The 21,897-nt window shown below is 33.7% G+C and overlaps 1 protein-coding gene across 6 annotated transcripts in view; it reads left to right on the forward strand.

The window, feature by feature from the left end:
* CSMD3 (CUB and Sushi multiple domains 3) overlaps positions 1 to 21,897 on the forward strand; it is a 1,255,667-nt gene that overhangs the window by 850,461 nt on the left and 383,309 nt on the right. For all 6 annotated transcript variants that reach the window (XM_045453867.1, XM_045453870.1, XM_045453869.1 and 3 more), the window contains 3 exons: positions 7,340 to 7,456; positions 13,754 to 13,969; positions 15,648 to 15,836. In XM_045453867.1, coding sequence (XP_045309823.1) covers positions 7,340 to 7,456; positions 13,754 to 13,969; positions 15,648 to 15,836 — 522 coding nt within the window. The remainder of the gene's footprint in view (positions 1 to 7,339; positions 7,457 to 13,753; positions 13,970 to 15,647; positions 15,837 to 21,897) is intronic.

Here is a 21,897-nt window from a genome sequence, read left to right on the forward strand (position 1 = left end):
GCCACGCCCTGATAAAGCCATATGGCTGACATGAGTAAGTTCACCAAGATAAAAAGGTATGGAGGTAATGTCAGAAGAAGCAGGAGTATAAAAATAACGCCCCAGTATACCAACATGCTGAAGTTTTATTAATAATAAAAGTGAATAGATCTAGAGTAACACAGACCCTCATCATCTCTTGCCAGTGCAACTACAATCAACCTTACATCAGAGCATTTTTGTCAATCTAACTTCCATCCTTCACACTGGGATTATTTTATATTATACCCATGTCAAAAATACTTAATGGCTTTCTGTTGCTTATGGATTAAAGTTCAAGTTACTAATCATGGAATTTATGATCCTTAACCATGTGGACTCTGTCCTTTTCAGTTTCTGTCTCCTTCCTGCATCCTTACAAGGCATCAATTTTTGAAAGATCAGATCTTGTCCCTTTGAACCTCCATCTAGATCTGTCCTATGTTATATTCCTATTTAATACTGAGCATAACTTGACATGGGCTCAATTTATTCCTTTTTATTAATGTCTGAGTTTTGTATAAAACAACTACTTAATTTTTCATTAACTGGAACTGAACTCAATACCCTATTATCTAGTATACTGACCTGATTATTTCTTACCTCCAACCTAAACATTTTCCCCAGAAGAAACTAATCCAAATTTCCTAGGATAAAGGGAGGAAATGTGAATAAATAGAATTCCCTTCCCTCATCCAAGAATGTGACCTTGATTGGCCTTGATTACCTGGATACTCAAGGTACAGAATGCTTCACTCTCACACAGATCATCTCTTGTGATGATGGACTCTTTCACAGTCCATAGTTAACTGATTCACAAAGCAAACTAGACAATTATGATTGGTTGTAATAATGATGACAGCTAACATTTATTGACGGTTCACTATGTGCTGGTACTGCTACATTATAAATAATACTAATACTAATACTGATACTAATACTAATACTATATATATTAACTCATTTTATGTTCAAAATAACTATAAAATGAATGATATTATGGTCACCACCTCACAGGTGAGAAAATTAAGGCAAATAAAGATGAAGTATTTTGCCCTGTGTCAGGCAGAGTCAGGACTGAAACTCAGGTAGCCTAGATTCAGATCCTAAACGTAAGTCCGCTATTATACTGCCCCCTGCCCACATTCTCCATAATAGTAAAGTAGTAAAATTCTTTAAAATAGAAGCACAATTATACATTTGGCATTCTTTCCTCAGTGATGCCACATATTTATTTTAAGAATTTTGTATAGCTATTTAAATAGTGCACTACTTGGAATATGTGACTAGAAAATGATACATTATCCTTTTTACTATCAATTCTTTTCAAATGGAAAGAGTACTTTGAATTCAGGTCTCTTTTCTGTATACATAGGTTTCTGAGTAAAAACTGATCCTTTTTAAATTTATCTTGTTTCATTGTTGACCAAGGAAACTTAAACCTTGGCTCAACTAGATTCTGTGCTATTTTGACAATTTGATACCTTATCTTTCACCAGAGTAGCACCTGGTTGCCATTTATACTTTTCTCTATAGTACTATCCATTCTCTAATACCTTTATGTATTTACCATTCACTTTTCTACCAGAATGGCAGTTTTATACAGCAGGAACTTTGTTAAGTTTATTACTATGCCCTCAGTGCCAAGAGCAGCTCCTGTCACACAGTTGAGACTCCATTAATTTGTGTTGAATGAAAAGAATGAATGAAATATACTTCCTAACTTTTGAGGAATACTTAACTATGTTTTGATTTTGCATATATATTTTCCACCCTTTTCCTCCATCCATATTTTTCCCCCTTACACTGGAAAGTCCTAGACTTCTCCTAAGCTGTGTCAAAATCTTAATAAGTTTTTAAAGGTTATTGACTTATGTTTTCTGTGGATAAGGCATCTGGGAAAAATCTCAACTTTTCTTGGACCCTGTTGTTCTTTATTTGCTATGGCATTTTTTTGTTGTTGTTGTTAACTCATAACCACTTTTTGATTCACTAAATCAATATTCATTAATTTTACTGTGTAGACACTAAAGAAATATTGTTGTTCATGGAAAAACACTGTCTATATTCTTGAGCTACTGGAGGAGATAAGTTATACTCATTTTCTTATTTTCCTTATTATATTCTTGAGGTCAAGAACCATACATTCTTCTTGTTTCTTTAACATATATTTTTAAAAGACATCTTCTGACATAACAAATTCTATTCACACACACACACACACACACACACACACACATCCAGACAGTTTTTACTAGCTACATTATTGGATCTCACTCTTGAATATCTCTACAGTGTTTTTCATAGAACTGTGATTTGAATGGCTCTGGAGAAGGTCAGACAAGAAAAGCTAGGATAGCATTCTACTTTGACCAAAAAGTGTCAAAAGTAGTGTGTATGTCAAAAGTCACAGCCAGGTGGTATTTTCTATGTAGTTGGGACAGAAGATTGTCAGGAGTATTAGGGGTAAATTTGAGGTCATATGCCTAGTATGACTCAACCCTTTAGGAACTAAGCATTGTTAATTAAGATAGCTACCTATCTGATAAATAGTTGGGTGGGCCATATGTTCTGAATTGCTTAACACAAGACTTATTTTCACCTTTTGTCTTGGCGCCACAATTTCACCCTCATATTATCCCATTTTGTTTTACAAACACTATAGCTATCTTATTGGGTGGGGGGGTGGTGGTTAGATACTAGAGAGATTATACAATTAGCTCAGGATCACCCAGGGCATAGAGGCAGAACACACAATTGAACTGAGTGTACTTAAACTCATAATCTCCCTTATTTCTTCCATATTATTAAAATATTAAATTTAAATGTTCCATATAATTAAAAGGTTTGAGTATATAGGCTAAACTAGCAAAAGAGTATATGGATTGATGTTTAGTGCCCAAGAGTTCAAGATAAGCAAATATGCATGGTACTTAAGTAAAAAGAATTTCTGATATGGGTTTACTGTTCAAATTGGGGAAACCTGGAAATAGAAGAAAACAAATTCCAGACTAAAAAGAAACAAACAAAAAAATCATAATGGGATATGTATTAGGTGGTTATTTCTGTGCTCCATTGTAATATTCAAAATGTTTTAATGGATCTCAGTCTAGAAATTGTCTGCTCGAGTTAGACAATTGAATGCTTGCCAGGTATATATCACAACAAAGAGCAAGGTGTAATTTTACAGGTCTGGGCAATAACATCCAAGGGCTTGGCTTTTGAGGATACTTTACTATTTTAAAACTCTGATACTTATCATGTGACAAAAGTAGTAATCATATGTGGCAAAAATCAGAGAGGGAAAAAGGGAACAACTACTAGCCAAGATCATTGTATGTCTGGCCAATTGCCCTCAACTCATATTTTGGGCTATCATTTTGACCTTGCTGTGCTACTAATCTCTGTCCTTTTATATGCTTCTCCTTGCCAGCTGTTTGCTCTAATATAAAGTAACTGGGTATTATGTACCCATGTACATTTTATCATTCCCTAATTTCTCTGCCATGTTTCACTTGATATACAATTTGTCTATCTCCCATTCACAAGAACATAGAAACCTATTATATCTGTTACAAAAGTGTTTGCATCCCTAAAGACATATGGCATCCATCAGCAAAGTTGATGGGATAAACTAGAATTTCTTTAGAAGAGGTGACCTACAAAAACAGATAAGAGATCCATGACATCCTTTTTGGACACTCTAATTCTAATGAAGTTTACCTTACAAATCTCCATGTGTTCTCTCAAACTGAATTTAAAAAATACTATTGGAGCAACTTTCTTAATGCTCTGTGTATCACTGTATCTTTTTATAACATATTTGAGTTCCATTTTCTATCTCAAAGTAAAATAAAATCACATGTAAGATTTACCTTCTTTCATTCATCTTACAATTTTAGTCTTGTCATGAGCGATTCTAATGGGCTGATTTCCTCTTATACTTTCTTAGCATTCTAATAGGAAGGGGACTTTTTAGAGAAGCAAACATCATCAGATTGACAGGATATTCTGTAATAAATTAACCACTTATAAAATTAATCCAACTCAACCTGCATTAGCATGTATCACTATGCATTATATCAATGCATGTGTCGTTAATTTCTTGTGATTGTTCAAAAAACCAATAATACAAAGCAAATACAATTCCAAATATTTGCAATGTAAAATAATCTCATTTAGAAAGATGAAGGATTTCATTAGGTTGATGAAAATGATGCTGTGGCTGCTGCTGATGGAAGACTGTTTCAATTACAGATAAAAACCATTGACAAATGAGAATTCATAAGATATAAATCAATTAAAGCCAAGAATACTGACACACTTAGGTTTTAGGAGCTTTCAAAAGAGAGTGATTTGAATATGAAAGGATTGAAATGAATCTCTGAGAAAATAAAAAATATACTTGAATAGTTTTTATATAGATTGATCATTTGAGGGGAATGCTACAAATTAAACATAGGTGAAGGACATCATAGCTTGCTATAATTATTATTATTTTTTGGTAGAAAAAATAACTTGTGAAAGCAAATCAATACTTGATTCAAGAGTCTGCTTAAGTGGTGCCTAGGTGGCTCAGTCAGTTAAGCATCCCACTCTTGGTTCTTCTCAGGTCATGATCTCCTTGTTCATGTGTTCAAGCCCTGCATGGGGCTCTGCTCTGGCAGCATGGAGCCTGCTAGGGGTTTGCTCTCTCTGCCCCTCCTCTGCTTTCTTGCTTACTGTCTCTCAAAATAAAGAAAGACTTAAAAAAGAAAGAAAGAAAATGTATTGGTCTGCGAAATGCAAAAGTTAAAAAAAAAAAGAGTTGGCTTAAGATCACAGACTCTGGAAGTAGACTGCTGGAGTTCCTCCTTACTTGCCTTTTCATCTGTAAATTGTGAATAATTACAGCACTTTTCTCATTGGGTTGATATGGGGGTTAATGGAGTTAATAAAAATAAAAGTCTTCAGAATAGTACCTGTCACGTTGGAAGTTCAATGTGAGTGGTAGTTTTTCTCTTGTTAAAAACTAGTGAGCAGTTGCAATTTTATCCTAAGTTTTACAATATAAAATAAAGTATGCATTTTCATAGTTTTCATATTTTTAGTTTCATCTTTCAGAAAAAAAGACCTAAATCACACTCTTTGTCCATAATATACCATGAAATTCTATTTTTAAGTCCGTTCCTTTCGAGGTCTTTATCTACTACTAATATTTTCAAATAACAGAAATCTCCCCTGTGTCATAAAAATGCACTCTATGTTTATCATCTGGTTATAATCAAAGTAATAATATAAATGGTCATTAGTAGTATATTAGTTATGCACCATTCTTCCTAAATATATTCATGTGTTAATGTTTCTCTAACTTTATTCACTTATCTGCAGAAAGTCCCTTTAATGGTCTGTCTTCAACACAGATGTGGTAGGTGTAACTGACAGAAAATTGTCAAGAAATCCTCCAAGTACAGAAAGGAGATTTGACAAAGTCGCATTATTCCAAAGAATGCTGATGTATACAGGGCTTTCTGTCTACAACTTGTACACATGCTGGTTACACAGACACGCACAGGAGCACATGTCTGATGTACTGAATAAAAATTTCACATCTTTTTTTTTTTGTGTGTTAAATTTACAAATTAATTTAACTGTCTTAATTTTGATTCTCTGTTCACTAAGTGTTACTCTAGCTGTATGAAAGGTAGTCCTTTCACATGATGGAGCACCTTCATTCGTCACATTTCACTCAACAAATTCATACCATGTTGCATTCATTCATTCATTCATTCATTCCAGCTCTCACAATAGTGAAAAAAGGAAATATAGTGTATTAAGAATAAATTGACATATGTAAAAATAATCTAGGGAAAAAAAATAAACAGTCCTCTGTCAAGAAGTAGAAAGCATATGCATTACAAGGAAAGTAAAAGCAGATCAACTTAGCACCACCATTATCAGCAGGATACAGTGGAAATTGTATAGTTAGCTCTTAAATTGATCACAAAAATGCAATGGGCCTGTTTTAAAAATTGAAAGGAAATTTGAGGGGTTCAATAATAATAGTTGCCAATGAAGTCCTATGCAGGCTCTAAACAGGAGCCTAAGGTAGCAAACTGTGCATAGTATTGCAATGTATTGATAATAAATGGAATTGAAAGCATGGGTTTATTTTGGTTTCAGGGAGGCAATCTATAGGACAACTTTAAGAGAGGCACTTGAAAAGATCTTCATTTACTCCTGGGTGGAGTAAAAGAAATAATAAAGGAGAAGTGGAAATGGATATTAGTTTGTATACATATGTAAATGTTTATATATATATGTGTGTACACACACACACACACACATATTGAAGCCTGCGTGCTCAAACACTTATAGGAACTGCAGACAACTTATTTCTAGTCAGGTCAGTGTAGAATAGTAGCCAACGTTGCCTCAACTCTTCTGAGCATCATTACTTGGAGGAAATCATGGAAAACCATAAGGCCAAACTCCCCTTTCTGTGTTCCAGGGAAGTTAAGGATCAGAGCAGACAAGGCCATATGTTGCATTCACAGCTCTTATTTCCTTGGCCACGTCCAGGAGAGCTGGCATCTCCACCTGGAATTTTTAATACTAATAAAACTATCTGGTATACCATAACCACTGATGGTTGTTGAATGTGGTAGAAGGCATTCTAAACTACAATTTCTTCTAAAAAAAAATGAATCACATTTGAATTTATTCGACCTTAGCTCATAAACATGTATTTATTTTTAATACCTTAAAGTATTTGCTTAAAAGCTATAGCTTCTCAAAAATTCCAGTTTCTTCATGACACTTCCTGGAGAAAGGCAGAAGTGCAGAAGCAGCCTTCAAAATTTCTGCAGCTTTGCTCATTGTTTTAAAAAGAATTATATGAAGAATGACACATACCCCTTTAGGAATCTAAAATAAATGATTTTGCATAATTAACAATTCATTTTCTTAAAGCTTAATAAAAGAGGGGCTGCTAAACAATTAATTACTCATGTTTAATTTATGACCAATTTATGCAAATGTTACTTGTAATTAGAAATGTATAAGATAAGTATGTACTTCAAATTCAAATGGGGGAAGATGAGCCACGTTATCTTGAGGCTAATTCCCAGAGGCTATTACATACCTTTTTCTTCTCCAGGGCTGTGTGGATGAAACTATTTCCTAGCATTGGAAGAGGTTTTTTACACACTCCTGTTATTACCGAGAAGTAGCTTAAGCAAAGAAAATCAGATTCATTCTATTTCAAGCGAGGAGAGATTTGTTCAGCCTCTGCCTCTCTAACTATGACTGATCATATGACTGTATTTCTTTGTATTTTCAGCATTATGTGGAGGAGATGTTAGAGGGCCTAGTGGAACAATATTATCACCTGGTTACCCGGAATTTTATCCAAATTCTCTGAATTGTACGTGGACTGTTGATGTAACTCATGGAAAAGGTAATTTGCCTCATGCAATGATAATTGGACTATCTTCTGAATTCTCATTGCATCTATTTTTATTTCATTGTCCTTTACAATGTCATTTTGCATGAGCAAAAACAGATCAGTACTAAAATATGCTAACACAAAATTCAATCTGAGTAACCGGAGCAGAGGATTATATTTACTTTTCCATAGTATTAAATACACTTATGTTTTTACCAGAAGGGTAATGTAAGAGATATTTATTTTCTTTTGGTATATTAGACTAATGTTATTGGGAATTTTCATGTCAACAAAATCTCCAACATGATGACTTTTGTCTCTCTCATGGTATTAAGAGGTTGATTTAAAAGTTCCAAAGGCAATAGGAAGATGATCTGAAGAGCTGAGCCAATTGTAAAGCAAACATGACATCTTTACATACATTGTTTTTAACATGTTTATGATTGTTTATGATAATTATATTCGTCGTATGAATTTACAACCATTCCAGAAATACTCGTATATCATTTTTCTGTTAGAACTGCAGATATATCTCACATAACTGAATGGGAGTCTAAAATTGCACTGTTCGTATGATCGTTGTTAATAAATGTCTTTTGAACAAATAAATGAAAGGTTCTGTAGAACTAAATATGGTTCATTCAGGCAATACAACCAAACTTCTAAGCTTGCAGAAGTAATTAAGGCAACACCTTAGTGGGAAAATAGCGATCCTAATGTATCGAAACAAAAATGGATTAAATTATTTCCCTAAAGATCTCTATGTGCTAATCTTTTAAAAAAGGGTACATTTATTCATTTGAAAAACTGCTTTGGAGAAGTAGTTTTCCTTTTAGCTCTGTTGTTAAATTGTTCCTATTGATTTTTACTATTATTCTGTACTTACTGATTTTACTATAGAAAATCTTAAAAAAACAATCTCAGCAATGGAAAGATGCTATTACAATTTTTAAAATTAAAGCTTATGTTTAATACATTTGAATTCACTGTGTTTTCACAAATGAAGTTTGCCTTTATTAAAATTATACATCATTTTATTGCGGGTGAGGATTATATTGGAATTATTATTATAATGAAATTAAAAATTATTGAGAAAAAAAGTTAAAATGAGTATTCTGGTACTGAACAGCAGGAACGAAGTAGAAGACTTTGTAAACTGTGGTTTTTGTTGTTCTCCATAATACGAGACTCTTTGCTGGAAGTTAACCGGAGCATCCTATTATTCCAGTGTGCAGTGGATTAATGGAGTTTAAAATAAGCTTCCTTGTATTATACAAGAAAATGGAAGGCTACATACTGCTTGCTATGTAAATAGAGGTTTAATTAACACTTAAGGTTTTGCGTCTTCACAGGTTGCAAGTGTTAATTAAATCTGTATTTACATGGCAAGAAATGCAGATTTAGATGCTTTCCTTTAAGAGCCAACAAAATTTGTTGGAAGTACAACTACTCCAAAGGGTAACCAAAGTTATATGAAGGATAATCTCTTAAAGTTGGGAAGAATTGTCAAGGTAATACAGTGTAACCTGTCACCTAGTATACTACTTTCTATAGCGTTCCAGAAAGATGATGAACTGGCCTGATATTGACACTTGTGTCGACAGGAAACTTCTTTCTTGGGAAAATTTGCTCAATTTTTGTACAATTCTAAATGTTTGAAAATTAGTCTGCAACTGTTATCCCTGTTCTGCCCTCTGGAGTTAGACAAATCAACCCAAACAACAACCTCATCCTTTCTCCACCCTAACTCTGCAACACACCAAGTCACTTGACTGTGCCCATGATGTTTTCATGTCTGCTGCCCCCATGATCATGCGATCATGATCAAGAAAACCTTTATCCCAGGGTCTTCTTCCCAGACCTCATTTCCTTCAATTTTTTATCACAAGATATTTTCATTGTCATTGCCATTCTAATCACCATTCTCTGGATGTCTTCCGGTTTATTGATATCCAGAGATATCAACATCCTTCCAAAATGTGTTTTTCCAGAAGAAAACACAATATGGCATTATTTAACTCCAGAAATATTTTCCATTAATGAAGCCCGTCCATGTTTTTGTTAATTTTTTTGCTGTTATATCATAATACATAATTTTTTGCTGTTATATCATAATACATAAAGCCCAAATCCTAAAATTGTATATTTGTACAGTTGTTTTTTTTTTCGATCTTCAGTGCAAGCCCTTTTTTAAAGAATTGATTGTATCAAAGATCAGTAGAATCTCACAAACACCTTGTGAAGTCATGTAGGTGTTATTTGTATTTTATAGACAAGAATCTGAACTCACTAGACTAGGTTATTTATTATACACTCAAAGCCAAGGTGCCTGTGAAGATTGGACAAAGAACTTGAATATACATCCTATGACTCCACATCAAGTGCTCTTTTTTTCTGAAAGCACATTACCTCCCTACCTATATTTATATATTTCATTGTCATTTATATGTCTTCATCACCACTCCCCATAATCCTGTTTTTTGTTTGTTTGTTTTTGTTTGTTTTGCTTATATCTCTTCCATTTGCTTAACCTTGAAATGACTCCTTAACCTTTATCCTGATTCAATAGCCCTAGTGGAGGGCAGTTGAGGCTTTTATGTTTACCCCACTTATATTTTATCATATTAGTCTTTATCCAGAGTTTTTGTGAGATCGTTTTGAAATAACTTACATTTTATTTATATTTATATCTATTGCCAGAATTTTCTTAAATAATCATGATCATCAGGACTTTAGGGGTTTATACGATCTTGACTAGAACAGATCTAAGTATCTAAATATTTAAGATATAAGATACTTCAAACATACCATCAGTAACCCCTTCACCACTTAACACTAAGTCAAGGTGTTCAAATACAAACAGTTGTTTCAAATTCAGTTAACCATGGTATTATCCAGCTTGTATTGCTCCTTATTTACAATGATACCATAAGAGATTTTCCTTAGACATATTTCAGAAATCAAGATGCTAATTATGTGTTCTAGGGGCGCCTGGGTGACTTAGTTGGTTAAGCCTCCAACTTCAGCTCAAGTCATGATCTCGCGGCTCATGGGTTCGAGCCCCACATTGGGCTCTGTTCTGACAGCTCGGAGCCTGGAGCCTGCTTCACATTCTGTGTTCCCCTCTTTCCGTCCCTCCCCTGCTCGCATTCTGTCTGTCTGTCTGTCTGTCTCTCTCAAATAAATAAATAAATAAATACTAATTATGTGTTCTAGTCCACTAGAGATCTGAGGCGGGCATGGTGGAGGACTATATTCAAAACAAAACAAACAAAACAAACAAAACAAAACAAAAAAACCTTGAGCTTTTAAAGGTAGATTTGTCACTAGATGAAGCACAGTCTAATCCAATCTTAAAAACTTAAGGATCAGAAAAAAGACACACATGAGTCTAAATGACACCGTCAATGTCATGGTTGGTGACATAACTATAACTGAAACCTAGATATTCATGATATTTTGATTTTAAGCCCAAATCTTTCCCATTATGTCTGTAACAGTAATTACCTTCATAAACCTTCTTTAATGATCACTTTTCTGAGAAGATACTATGATGTTGAAACCACTGGCTTGTCCTCACTACTCCTCAAATACCCACTGCTCTATTAAGATCGTGTGTCCTTACCTATCTGCCCCTTCTTCCTGTAATATCTATCCTTGAGCTGCTCCTCTACAAAATTCTACTCATTTCTGAGATTCCTTGCCTTCGGAAGCCTCTGCTGACCCTTCTGACAAGTGGGTTACTTCTGTTTCTATCCTCCTGTCCTGACTTATATTAATCACCTTTATAGTACTTAGCAGAATGTTTGAACTTTCCCTCAGATAGACCAGGAGTTATTCACGGTCTTCTAAATCTTTATATTCGGTAATGCCTACGGTATAGGAGTTTCTTAGTACCATTTTCTTACTTGGATTCATTGACCTTTAGCAGAATTTTGAAGGTCTTACCTTGTTGTGAAGTAATAAAAATAGATTTTATTGTTTAAATCATAATCTGACAAATAGAAGTTTCCTTTTATAAAGTGGCTGGCTAGGATGGAGTGACAAAAAAAAAAAAAACAATCAGCTCTCATGTTGAATAATAACAATAGCTAACATCTGCTGAGCCCTTCTTCTGTGCAAAGCACTGTGTCAAGCCATCCCCATATATCGGCTCATTTACACTTAAAGTCAACCCTAGAACACCATTTTACAAATGAAAAAAGTAAGTCTTAGAAAGGCAAGGTTACACTCAACAATGGGCTTCTTAATACCGTCATCTAACAAAATGTTTAATTTTCCCACATATTAACTTAGTGCATATGAGAGTAATACATTTTTCTAAAAATATATGTTATGTGCAAAAAAACATTTTTCTTGTCATTTGTCCATCTACTTTCCTATTCTCTAGTTTTTCTTAGTTTTATTCCATAGTAAATGTCAAATTGACTTATCTAAATTTCAACTTTTATGTTGTTTTATAAATGTAGGTAACAATTACTCTAGATGGCAAAGCATTGTCTCCTTGCCACACCTACACGCAACATTTTTATTTGCATCTAGCTAGGGCCAATTACCACTTTTATACTGAAGAACATTTCAACGACTGACTCAATTTCTGGACTCCTATGAGGGCTCTTCGATTCCTGCTCATTGTGGAGAGGAAAAAAAAAAAAACAACTTGCATATTTAAAAAGAGTTTGAAAAATAATATTGTTGTATATTTCAAATCTTTTCCAAATCCAAATCACTGGCCCATTATACAATAATAACCTTGTCTTATAATTGCTTATGTTTTTAGTGTATTTGGTCTCATTTTATATCCTTTTTTTTTTAAAGCAATGAAGAGTGGAAGCATATTCAGCATTTTGAGCTACAATGTCAATGAATAATATTAAAGAATGTTACTTACCATACTCTGGGTTTTGGGATTTTTTAATACATATTTTAATGATTTTTTTTTTGGTTAACTTAAAAAAAATACTTCAAGGGAAAGATGAATGTGGTAGTCATCCTTTATTTCACGTAGTACCTTACCCACAATAGGAGGGTTTTGTGTGGGTGTGTGTATAACTGTTAGTCTTTAACATCTATTTTAGACAATATCATTAAAAACTCACATAAGACCACAAGGCATTGCCACACCATACTCATCAGAATGGAAAGAATGAAAAAAAAAAATGATCTATTGACAGAGATACAAAGCAACCAGATTTGGCAATGGAAATGTAAATTGACACAGCCACTTTTTAAAGCAGTATCTATTAGAGCTACTGTTGATGACCCAGTAATGGGGCATGACCCAGTATTTATTTCCGCTCCTAGCTATGTCCCCAACAGAAATAGACCTTCTTCAGAAGACATACTTGAATATTCACAACACCATCTGCATTCATGCTAAAACACAAAGTACCTAAATGACCATCACATGCTGAACAGATAAATGAATATGGTATCTTCACAAAATTAAATGCTATACTATATATTACTGAAAATAAATAACTCACAACCACATGCAAAAATAGAGATGGATCTCACATACCTCATGTTGAGTAAAACTCAGACCCAGAAGAGTATACGTTATATGAATCCATTATATAAACTACAAAACATTTATATAAGGCAGCAAAATTAGCCTATGCTACTAGAAGTTGAGTGAGTGGTTACTTTTGGCAAAGTGAAGTGATAGAAAAGTTTCACAAAAGAGGCTCTGCTGGTGGTAATGTTGTGTCTATTGATCTGGTTGTATTTGCAAAAAATGAGTTTAGTTTGTGAATTTCAGGGATCTGAACAATTATATGTGTAATTTTCAGTATGTTATACACACAGGTTGAAGTGTGTGAAAAATAGTCATTATATTCATTCAACAGTTTCTCCTTATGCCTGCTATATATTTCTCTTCTAGAGTTAAGCATCTTTGGAAGTTGTGTGTTGTATCACTAAGCACTGTTTTTGTGTTGTTTGAGGAGATTGCAGGAGGAATTGAAGGAGACATGTAAAGTATTTGCCAGAAAGCTGCACTTGTATATAAATAAAGCATATGAATTTTCCTTGATATTTTCAGAAAACTCAGGTGATTTCTTTTCAGGCATTGATTTTTAAATTTTATTTCCAAGCAGTTTCCAAAACATGACTCACTACATGTCTTATAAGAAAGCTAAAGGGAAAAAAAAGATTTTATTAGATGATACACTTGGAATATTTTATAGCAGTGCTTTTCATTTTCAGAGAATTTAATTACAAGGCAAGTCCTGGTTTTAGTTAGTTTGGTAACTTTCTGTGTTTTACTGATATACTTTGTGAGTCTAATTTTCCTCTGTTTCTTAATAGGTGTGCAGTTCAATTTTCACACCTTCCATTTGGAAGACCATCACGACTATTTACTGATCACAGAGAATGGTAGTTTTACCCAACCACTGGCACGCCTTACTGGTTCAGAACTTCCTTCAACAATCAATGCTGGTCTCTATGGAAATTTCAGAGCTCAGTTGCGCTTCATTTCCGATTTTTCAATATCATATGAAGGATTCAATATTACATTCTCTGGTAAGAAAATAGGCCAATTAAAAAGGCTTTTGTAACAAAGTCAGTTTTTTTTTTTTTAAAGTATGAGCATAATTTAGGTATGGCAAGACAGGGAAAAATGACAGACAAGATGCAGCAGGGGGAAACAAATCTCTATCAATAAATTTTAAGGGAAGTTTGAAATACTTTGAAGATTGTCTATAGTAGTACATTTAAGAGAACCTTTCAACAAAAGCTAAATAAATGAATGAATTGCTAGAAACTCTAAGTAGATTAATTACATTTCTTTAACTTGCATTCCTACCAAATTCTAACAGAGGGCAAAAGTAGCTAAAATGCTTAGTGAACTTAAAATGGAAATTCAAATATATATTTTAGTTAGACTCAAATGAATATGAATTAAACCAATGATATTCTATTTTTTATGTGTCTTAGAAAAGGCATGGTTTACAGGCCAAGATTAAGGTAAACTCAATTTAATGATTTGGAAACAGATGATCTAGAAAAAATTAATGTGGTTATCCCTCTATTCTAGAATAACCTCATCTAGAGACAACATTATAATTTGGAATCCAGGAAAAAAATTTGCACAACCAAAGTGAATAAAAAGTTTTGTATCAGTTAGAGTTCCACTTTCTAGTGAATGGAATAATGAGGCAAGTAGTTATTTCTGAATACAGAGATATTAATAAGTAAATCTTATGTCCACTTGCTAAAATTAAAATTGTAATATTATAATTATATATATTTATTATATAATGTATATACATAAAATCACACAAATGCTAACCTTGTTTTCAGTTCTTACTCTAGTATTTGCATGGAAATACTTCTAAAATAATTAAGGTATTCCGTAATGAATAGTATATGAGCATAATCAGTTTTAACCTAGAATGTTAAAAGTATATCCAAATACATTTTTTAAACAATAGAATAATACATCAACATGGAATAATCCCTTTTGTTCTCCATTGAAATTACAAGGTAAGTGCATGCCCTGGGAATATTTTTAGATAAGCTACTTCTTCTTAGAATGGTATATAAATTATAATATTGTTGTTTAATCAACTCTACTCTGTTATACCTTGAAGAGTGTTCAGCTGTTCATTTTCATGATGTTCATTCATTGCTGGCGGAAATTGGAAATTGTCTTATATAAATCTATAATGTAACAATTTTCAGCATGTGGGCATTTCAGTCTTACATAAACCATTGCCTTTTGAACCCCTGTGTTTTTCAGAATATGGATTAATAGAACTCTTTGTAGAGGAGAGGCGAAGAGCCTTTGTCATTTAGATTAAAACCATTAAGTAAAATGCATTTCAAAAGTGCAAATGATCTCATCCAAAATGTTATTTTGTGTTTGAAAATATGCATCTCTTATGCTATTATTATAAGTCAAAATCAGTGAAATGGAAATGTTTCTAACGCAGAGAAAAGAATAGGAGATAAATAGCTACATTTTCAATTTATCACTCGGAAGGTGACATTTTCTCATTTATATTGAATTTCACACATAAAAGTATTTATTAAGCTATTAGATCTTTCACAGAAGAAGAAAAGCATGTGTGTCATTAGCATGCTTCACTTATTAAATGTCTGACTAAGCCCGGGAGCATCCAGTTTGCAAACAACAGCAATATATCCTTAAAAGTGAATACTATCATTTTCTTCATCCTTCTCTCCATCTAATTTACAGAATATAACCTCGAACCTTGTGAAGATCCTGGAATTCCTCAATATGGTAACCGAATCGGGTTCAGCTTTGGGGTTGGTGACACTTTGACCTTCTCATGCTCATCAGGTTACCGCCTGGAAGGGACGTCAGAGATCATCTGTCTTGGTGGTGGCCGACGGGTGTGGAGTGCACCTCTGCCAAGGTGTGTGGGTACGTGGTCAGCTGCTTTCATTTGCTTGTATGTGAGTCACTGTCCATGGAGTTGCATGGTTATACACCCTTTGTTCTTTTATGATCTGCTGAATTTCTTCATTTATTTCATATTGGTTATTTCTATTTGTTTTTCCACTTGGCAATCTGGTGTACCTCAGTTAACTTCTCAACTGCTCCATTTAAGCGACCATGCTTCTAAATTTGTTTTCAGATGAAGGGGAAAAGGAATCAATAGATATATAAATAGATGATTGATAGATAGCTGATAGAAGAGGATAGATGAGAGAAAGATAATCGTATTTTGAGAACTTACAGAACATTTCATTCTTATATTCTATTGAGAGATGATTTCCCATGGCTTACAACTGAAGTCGTGGCGATATTTTGTAATTTAGGATTCACATTCATGAAAGATGATCGTGAAAGAAATATGGCAAATAAATAATAGATAATTTGAGGGCTATCAAGGCATGTATTGACTCAATATGTACAATCTATATACTCTATTATGATCAATGAATTAAGCTGGCAATTCATTTTATATTGTGAAATAAAGCATAACAATAGTTACAGTATTGAAGTTTGGAGCCACCACCCACACCAACCTTTGAAAATTAATATTTTAACTGATGAAAAGAAAAAAAAAGATTTTTCCATAGGTAAAATGAAGGACTTCTTTTTTTTAATGTTTTGTTTATTTTTGAGACAGACACAGCATGAGTGGGGGAGGGGCAGAGAGAGACAGAGACAGAATCTGAAACAGGCTCCAGGCTCTGAGCTGTCAGCGCAGAGCCCAATGAGGGGCTGGGACCCACAAACCGTGAGATCATGACCTGAGCTGAAGTTGGACGCTTAACAAACTGAGCCACCTGGGCGCCCCTGAAGGACTTTTGATTAAGACTTAAGTCATTTCGTATTTAAAGTAGGAAAGAAGGAGGCAAAAATTTCTTCGGGACATTAGCCATTCTCTGGTTGTCAGTGTTTGCTTTGATGACAGAACTAGATACAAATGGTCATTTTATAATTATTTTATAAAGCTGTTAAAACTCTCAAAAGCATTTAACTTGAATTTACTTTAATTGTAAATGTAATTGTGGGTCACAGATTGGTATAAGTTAGAATATGCTACCACTTCAGGCAAAGTGTTAGAGTTTTGATCTATGGTTCAAGACCTTGTCTTTTCTATGCAAGCAAAACACCCCAAAGATGAAAAAGAGAATGAACAAGATGCCCTCTATGAGTTACTCAATATATTATCGAGTACACGAAATGTGGGAGTTCCTGTGGGTCCCCAAATCGAGTAAGAAAAATATGACCTTCCAGGTTAATGTGGGTCTGAAGGCTTTTATAGTGATGAGATTGTTTTCACAGCCTCTGTGGGTTATATAACGGACAAGATGATATATAACAGATGAAAAAATTTTTTAAATCCTAGGCTTTTATAGAAATAGCACAAACAACCACAGAGGCTTGAAGTTGGGAGGCGATGAGCACATTCTCAGAGAATCTTTTCAGAAAGCTATGTACCGTGCAATCTTTCTGGTTTCGTTTGTTTTGTTGTTATTTTTTTTTTCCTGCTCTTGCCAGATTTGGAATTCCCCTCTTTACCTGAATTTCCCCCATTTTAATTTTTTTGCTGATGTGCGTATTTTCAAAGGGCACTTAATGAGAACCTTGGGAATAGTTCAAGTGAGGTCTATTGAGTGTGTGGGTTTAGATGGCGGTCATTTGATATTGGATTAATTCTTTTTTTTTTTTTTTTATAAAAGGTAAAAGATTTCTTCTGGGTTAATTCACTCCTCTAAACTTCATTTTTTTTTCATCTGTAAAATGGTTACAACAGTGGTACCTAGTTCATTGTTATGAGTTAGTTATGAGGATTAAGAGATTAGCCATGCCAGTCAGACACCTAATATAATCCCAGGAAAATAGGAAGGATTCAGAATTTAGATGTTATTATAACACTTACTATATTGAGTATACTCTGCTATCTATCCAGCCCATCAATCTAGTTTATAAAACCGATTATAGTAGGGAAGGAATCCCCTTTTATAAAACGCTAACATTTATGAGGGTCTATTAGGCTCTTTCATATATAGTTATCTCATTTAATCCTTACTCAAATTCTGCTATTATTATCCTCCCTCCCGCCGCCATTTTTCATCAGAGTAATCTTAGCCTTAGAGATTTTAAATAACTTGCCCAAGATCCTCAAGTTTGTAAGTGGCAGATGTAAGGATTTGTATGAAGTTTTTCATATTCTAAAATCCAGCTTTTTCTCACTAGGTGGTTTAATCTCAAAAGGGTCCAGGCAAAGGTGAATCTTGAAGGACTCCTTAAGGACTCTAAGGCAGAGTTAATATTTTCTCTCAAAGTATCAAATACATACCAGGCAGGCTGTTACACAGGTTAAGACATTGTTTGTGTGTATATTTTTAAGGTTTAGTTCATATTTACAATAAACTTTAATAAATGGAGTTATGAAAATCTGACTTTGCAAAAAAATAACTTTAAGTTAGTTTTTATTAAAGTATTTCTTTGAGACTAGGTTTATTTGCGCCTAAATCTTTAATGGGAAGGATGAATAAAATCAACCTGTGGACAAATTTAGAAAGCAAATTATTGCCATGGGAATTTTCCCCCCACTTTCAAATAAGCTGTGCTTGCTTTTAAGCTTATTGAAATTTACAGTTAAGCCTATTGACTTTAATAAATTCCACTGTAGGTATACATTTAAGTTACAAGATGGGGAGAAATATTCCTTCAAATTAAATGACTTTTAAAAACTTTACTTCTCCAGTTTTCTTTTAACTTTTCTTCACTACTCTGCCTGTGCTTTAAAAAGAAATGTGTTCCTTTTTGTATTTCTGGTTCCATGTATGCATATGTATATATTTCGTATTTTGTTATCTTTTCAAAGTTCACAGTCTTTCGTCACATAAAATGCAAATTATTTGTAAGTATTCATATGAACAGACCCAATTTTACCAATTCTCATTTATTTGGACAGTTTTGTTTCTTTTTAGATTTTTTTGTACTTTTCATTTTGTCTCTCATGCCAATTCTCTAGTCCATACTTGCTTAAAAACTGTTGTTTAGTCCTTAGCATTATCAACCTCATAGAAAGCCTATGTTATAGATAGTGGCCAAATTATAAATAGATTGTATTCCAAAACTTTGCTTCTGTTTCAGTTTTTTGGAATCTAAATGGTCTTTCCCTGGCACAAGGTTGCAAATGATGGATACATTCCCAGAACAAACCATAGATAAGGTTTCAAATGTTACATCAAATGGAAAGCTAATACTAACATTTACAAAAATGATTTATATATATATGTATATATATGTATATATATATGTGTGTGTGTATATATATATGTATATATATATATATATATATACATATATATATACACACACACATATATATATATTTCTTACATAAGTTATGTAAGAAGGGGTCTGACTCTTTGGACAGTAAAGCAACTGATATTCAAAACTAATTACAGAAACTTTGTATATGTTTAATTTTGATTCTTTGTTTAGTGTATTAATTGCTTGGTGTCTTTCAGTTTCTATTGGTAGGGTTTGGTAAAAATTACCTTAGTTGCGGATGGCAGACAAGTAATAAATAACATTTTCACTTAACTAGTTTTTCTGAGTAACCTCTGTGTTTATGTTTTAAAGTGATATTGTAACCACTAAAATATAATAACACCATAATATGGTCTTCACAATCTATAAAGGATTATATCATGTAGTGTCTCATTCCAAAAATCCATCAATGCCGTGAAAGTAGATTTAATGTAACTGGTTTATCATGAAGATACAATGTGTATGAAAAACACAAACTTACAGTCCGAGCCATGGCTGTCAGAATGTTCTGAGTCCCAGGCTTGCGCTCAGTTCAGAGTAGCACACTGCTGTCTTTGACTGGAGGTTTCAATAAAGTTGGGAGGAAATCTGCTCTTAATTATAGTGGATACATGGCTTTGGAGAACTCATTACGTTGTCTTCTATTTTAATCAGAGGAAACTTCTTTGACCACGACCCATTTATCAGGGATTACTTACGTGCAGGGGAATTTGTAGAGGCAAGAGAAGAATCTTCATAGAAATTGAGAGCATTAAAGTGCAGAAGCAGGGATTTTTCTCCCTAAGAAGTGGTCCCCATTACCAGCACATAGTTAATATTTACACTCCAGCCTTTCCTAAGCTGTGTGACCTTTGGGAAGCTGTTCAGATCTCTTTCCTGCCAAGTTTTCTCAGATGTAAAATGTGGAGAATCACATCTATGGTGCAAGATAGCATGTAGCTGTAAGTAATAAAAGACATGTAAGTAACCTAACACTTCAACACATGACCCTTGCTCAACGAACCTGTTTCTTCTTCTTGCACCTGCAACTCTTGATTTTTACGAACCAGCAGGAGAGAAAAGAGAAGAAAAGGAGATGAAAAAGTTTAATGTGCTATCAGAAGCTAGGTATTTCACACATACACTCTTATTTCCTATTGAATGATCAAGATGAAACTTTTATCTTAAAAAAAAATGTATACCCATAACTACGTTTACATTTTGGAAGAGATAAAAATAATCAGCAGGTAAAATGATATTTCAGTGAACATATTTTATATTTAAGTGATCATCCTGGAGAACCGTGTCTCTATTGAAATGGGTAATCTGGTCATCTTTTTAAGTGGCAACAAAATGTCCAAAAGCAAAAAAGTAAAAATAAAAATAAAAAGTATTAAGAGAATTTATTACTTTGAAATAAGAAACACTGCCCTGTTTCCGGTCAAGAAATGAGTACCAGATTTCCTTTTCTAAAGTTCACATGACAAAGAACACTGGAATTTCCATTATCATCTTTCTACATCAAGAAAAAACTTGCATATTCTTATTCAGCCTCCAAATATACCAGAAATCATGCCAGGTCATGTTGCAAATAAACAAGGAGTTAATGAAAGAACAGATTGTTTTGGAAAGTAGATTAGCAAGTTCAGTGTTAGTAATGACTTGTCTTTAAGCAGGAGTCCACACATTTTAAGAAGCCCATGCATTTTGAAATCATTTTAAAAACATTAATTCATTCATCCTCACAGTCCCCCCATTTAACACATCTACTTCTATTTCTAATTTTACGTGTCATTGATTTTTTTTATTTGACCTTGGACAAGTAACAACATCTTTCTTTAATCATATGTCAAATGAGAAAAATGATAACTCTGTATTACATATCTACTCATTTTTCTCACTTTTCTGACTTTTTAGATCATATATTCTGCTTGTTATTTGTTATTTAGTTTAAAAATGAATGTTAACAGTGGAAACAGGGTACAGCGTATATGGGAACTCTATTATCACTGTAACATCTCTGTAAATCTAGAACTATTTTAACGTTAAAAAAATTCTAAAAATTAGGGAAGTTTGGGTGGCTCAGTCAGTTGAGCATCTGACTCTTGATTCCAGCTCATGTCATGTTTCCGGGGTTGTGGGATCGAGCCCCACGTCAGACTCTGTGCTAAGTATGGAGCCTGCTTTGAGTTCTCTCCCCCTCCCTCTGCCCCTCTCCCCCATTTGCAGGTGCTCTCTGCTCTCTGTCTCTCTCTAAGAGACACTCACTCAAGTGAGTCAGTGCTGGAGATATATAGCCATGTAGAAAGCAAACTAGTATTAAGAGACCTCCCTGGCTTTCACTCAAGTTAGTCAGTGCTGGAGATATATAGCCATGTAGAAAGCAAACTAGTATTAAGAGACCTCCCTGGCTTTCAGATGCTACTATTAATTAGCTGACTGACTTTAAGCAAATGCCTTAATTTTCTATGCTTCTCTCTTGGACAAAGAATGGCACCAATATGAGTTCTACTCAACCCAAATATTTCTGGTAAAGATAGCAGAAAATATTAGATAGAGTTTCTTGATAAATTATATACCCAAATGTATATTTATATTTTCTGGTATAATTATGACTGGGTGCATTGATTTCTTGACAATGTAAAAATACGTAACGTTGACTTACACTTGTTCAGTGCTTTATACTTTGGTTTTTTTGTTTGTT

Source organism: Leopardus geoffroyi, chromosome C3 (genome assembly GCF_018350155.1).
Source record: "Leopardus geoffroyi isolate Oge1 chromosome C3, O.geoffroyi_Oge1_pat1.0, whole genome shotgun sequence".
In the NCBI taxonomy this organism is placed as follows: domain Eukaryota; kingdom Metazoa; phylum Chordata; class Mammalia; order Carnivora; family Felidae; genus Leopardus; species Leopardus geoffroyi.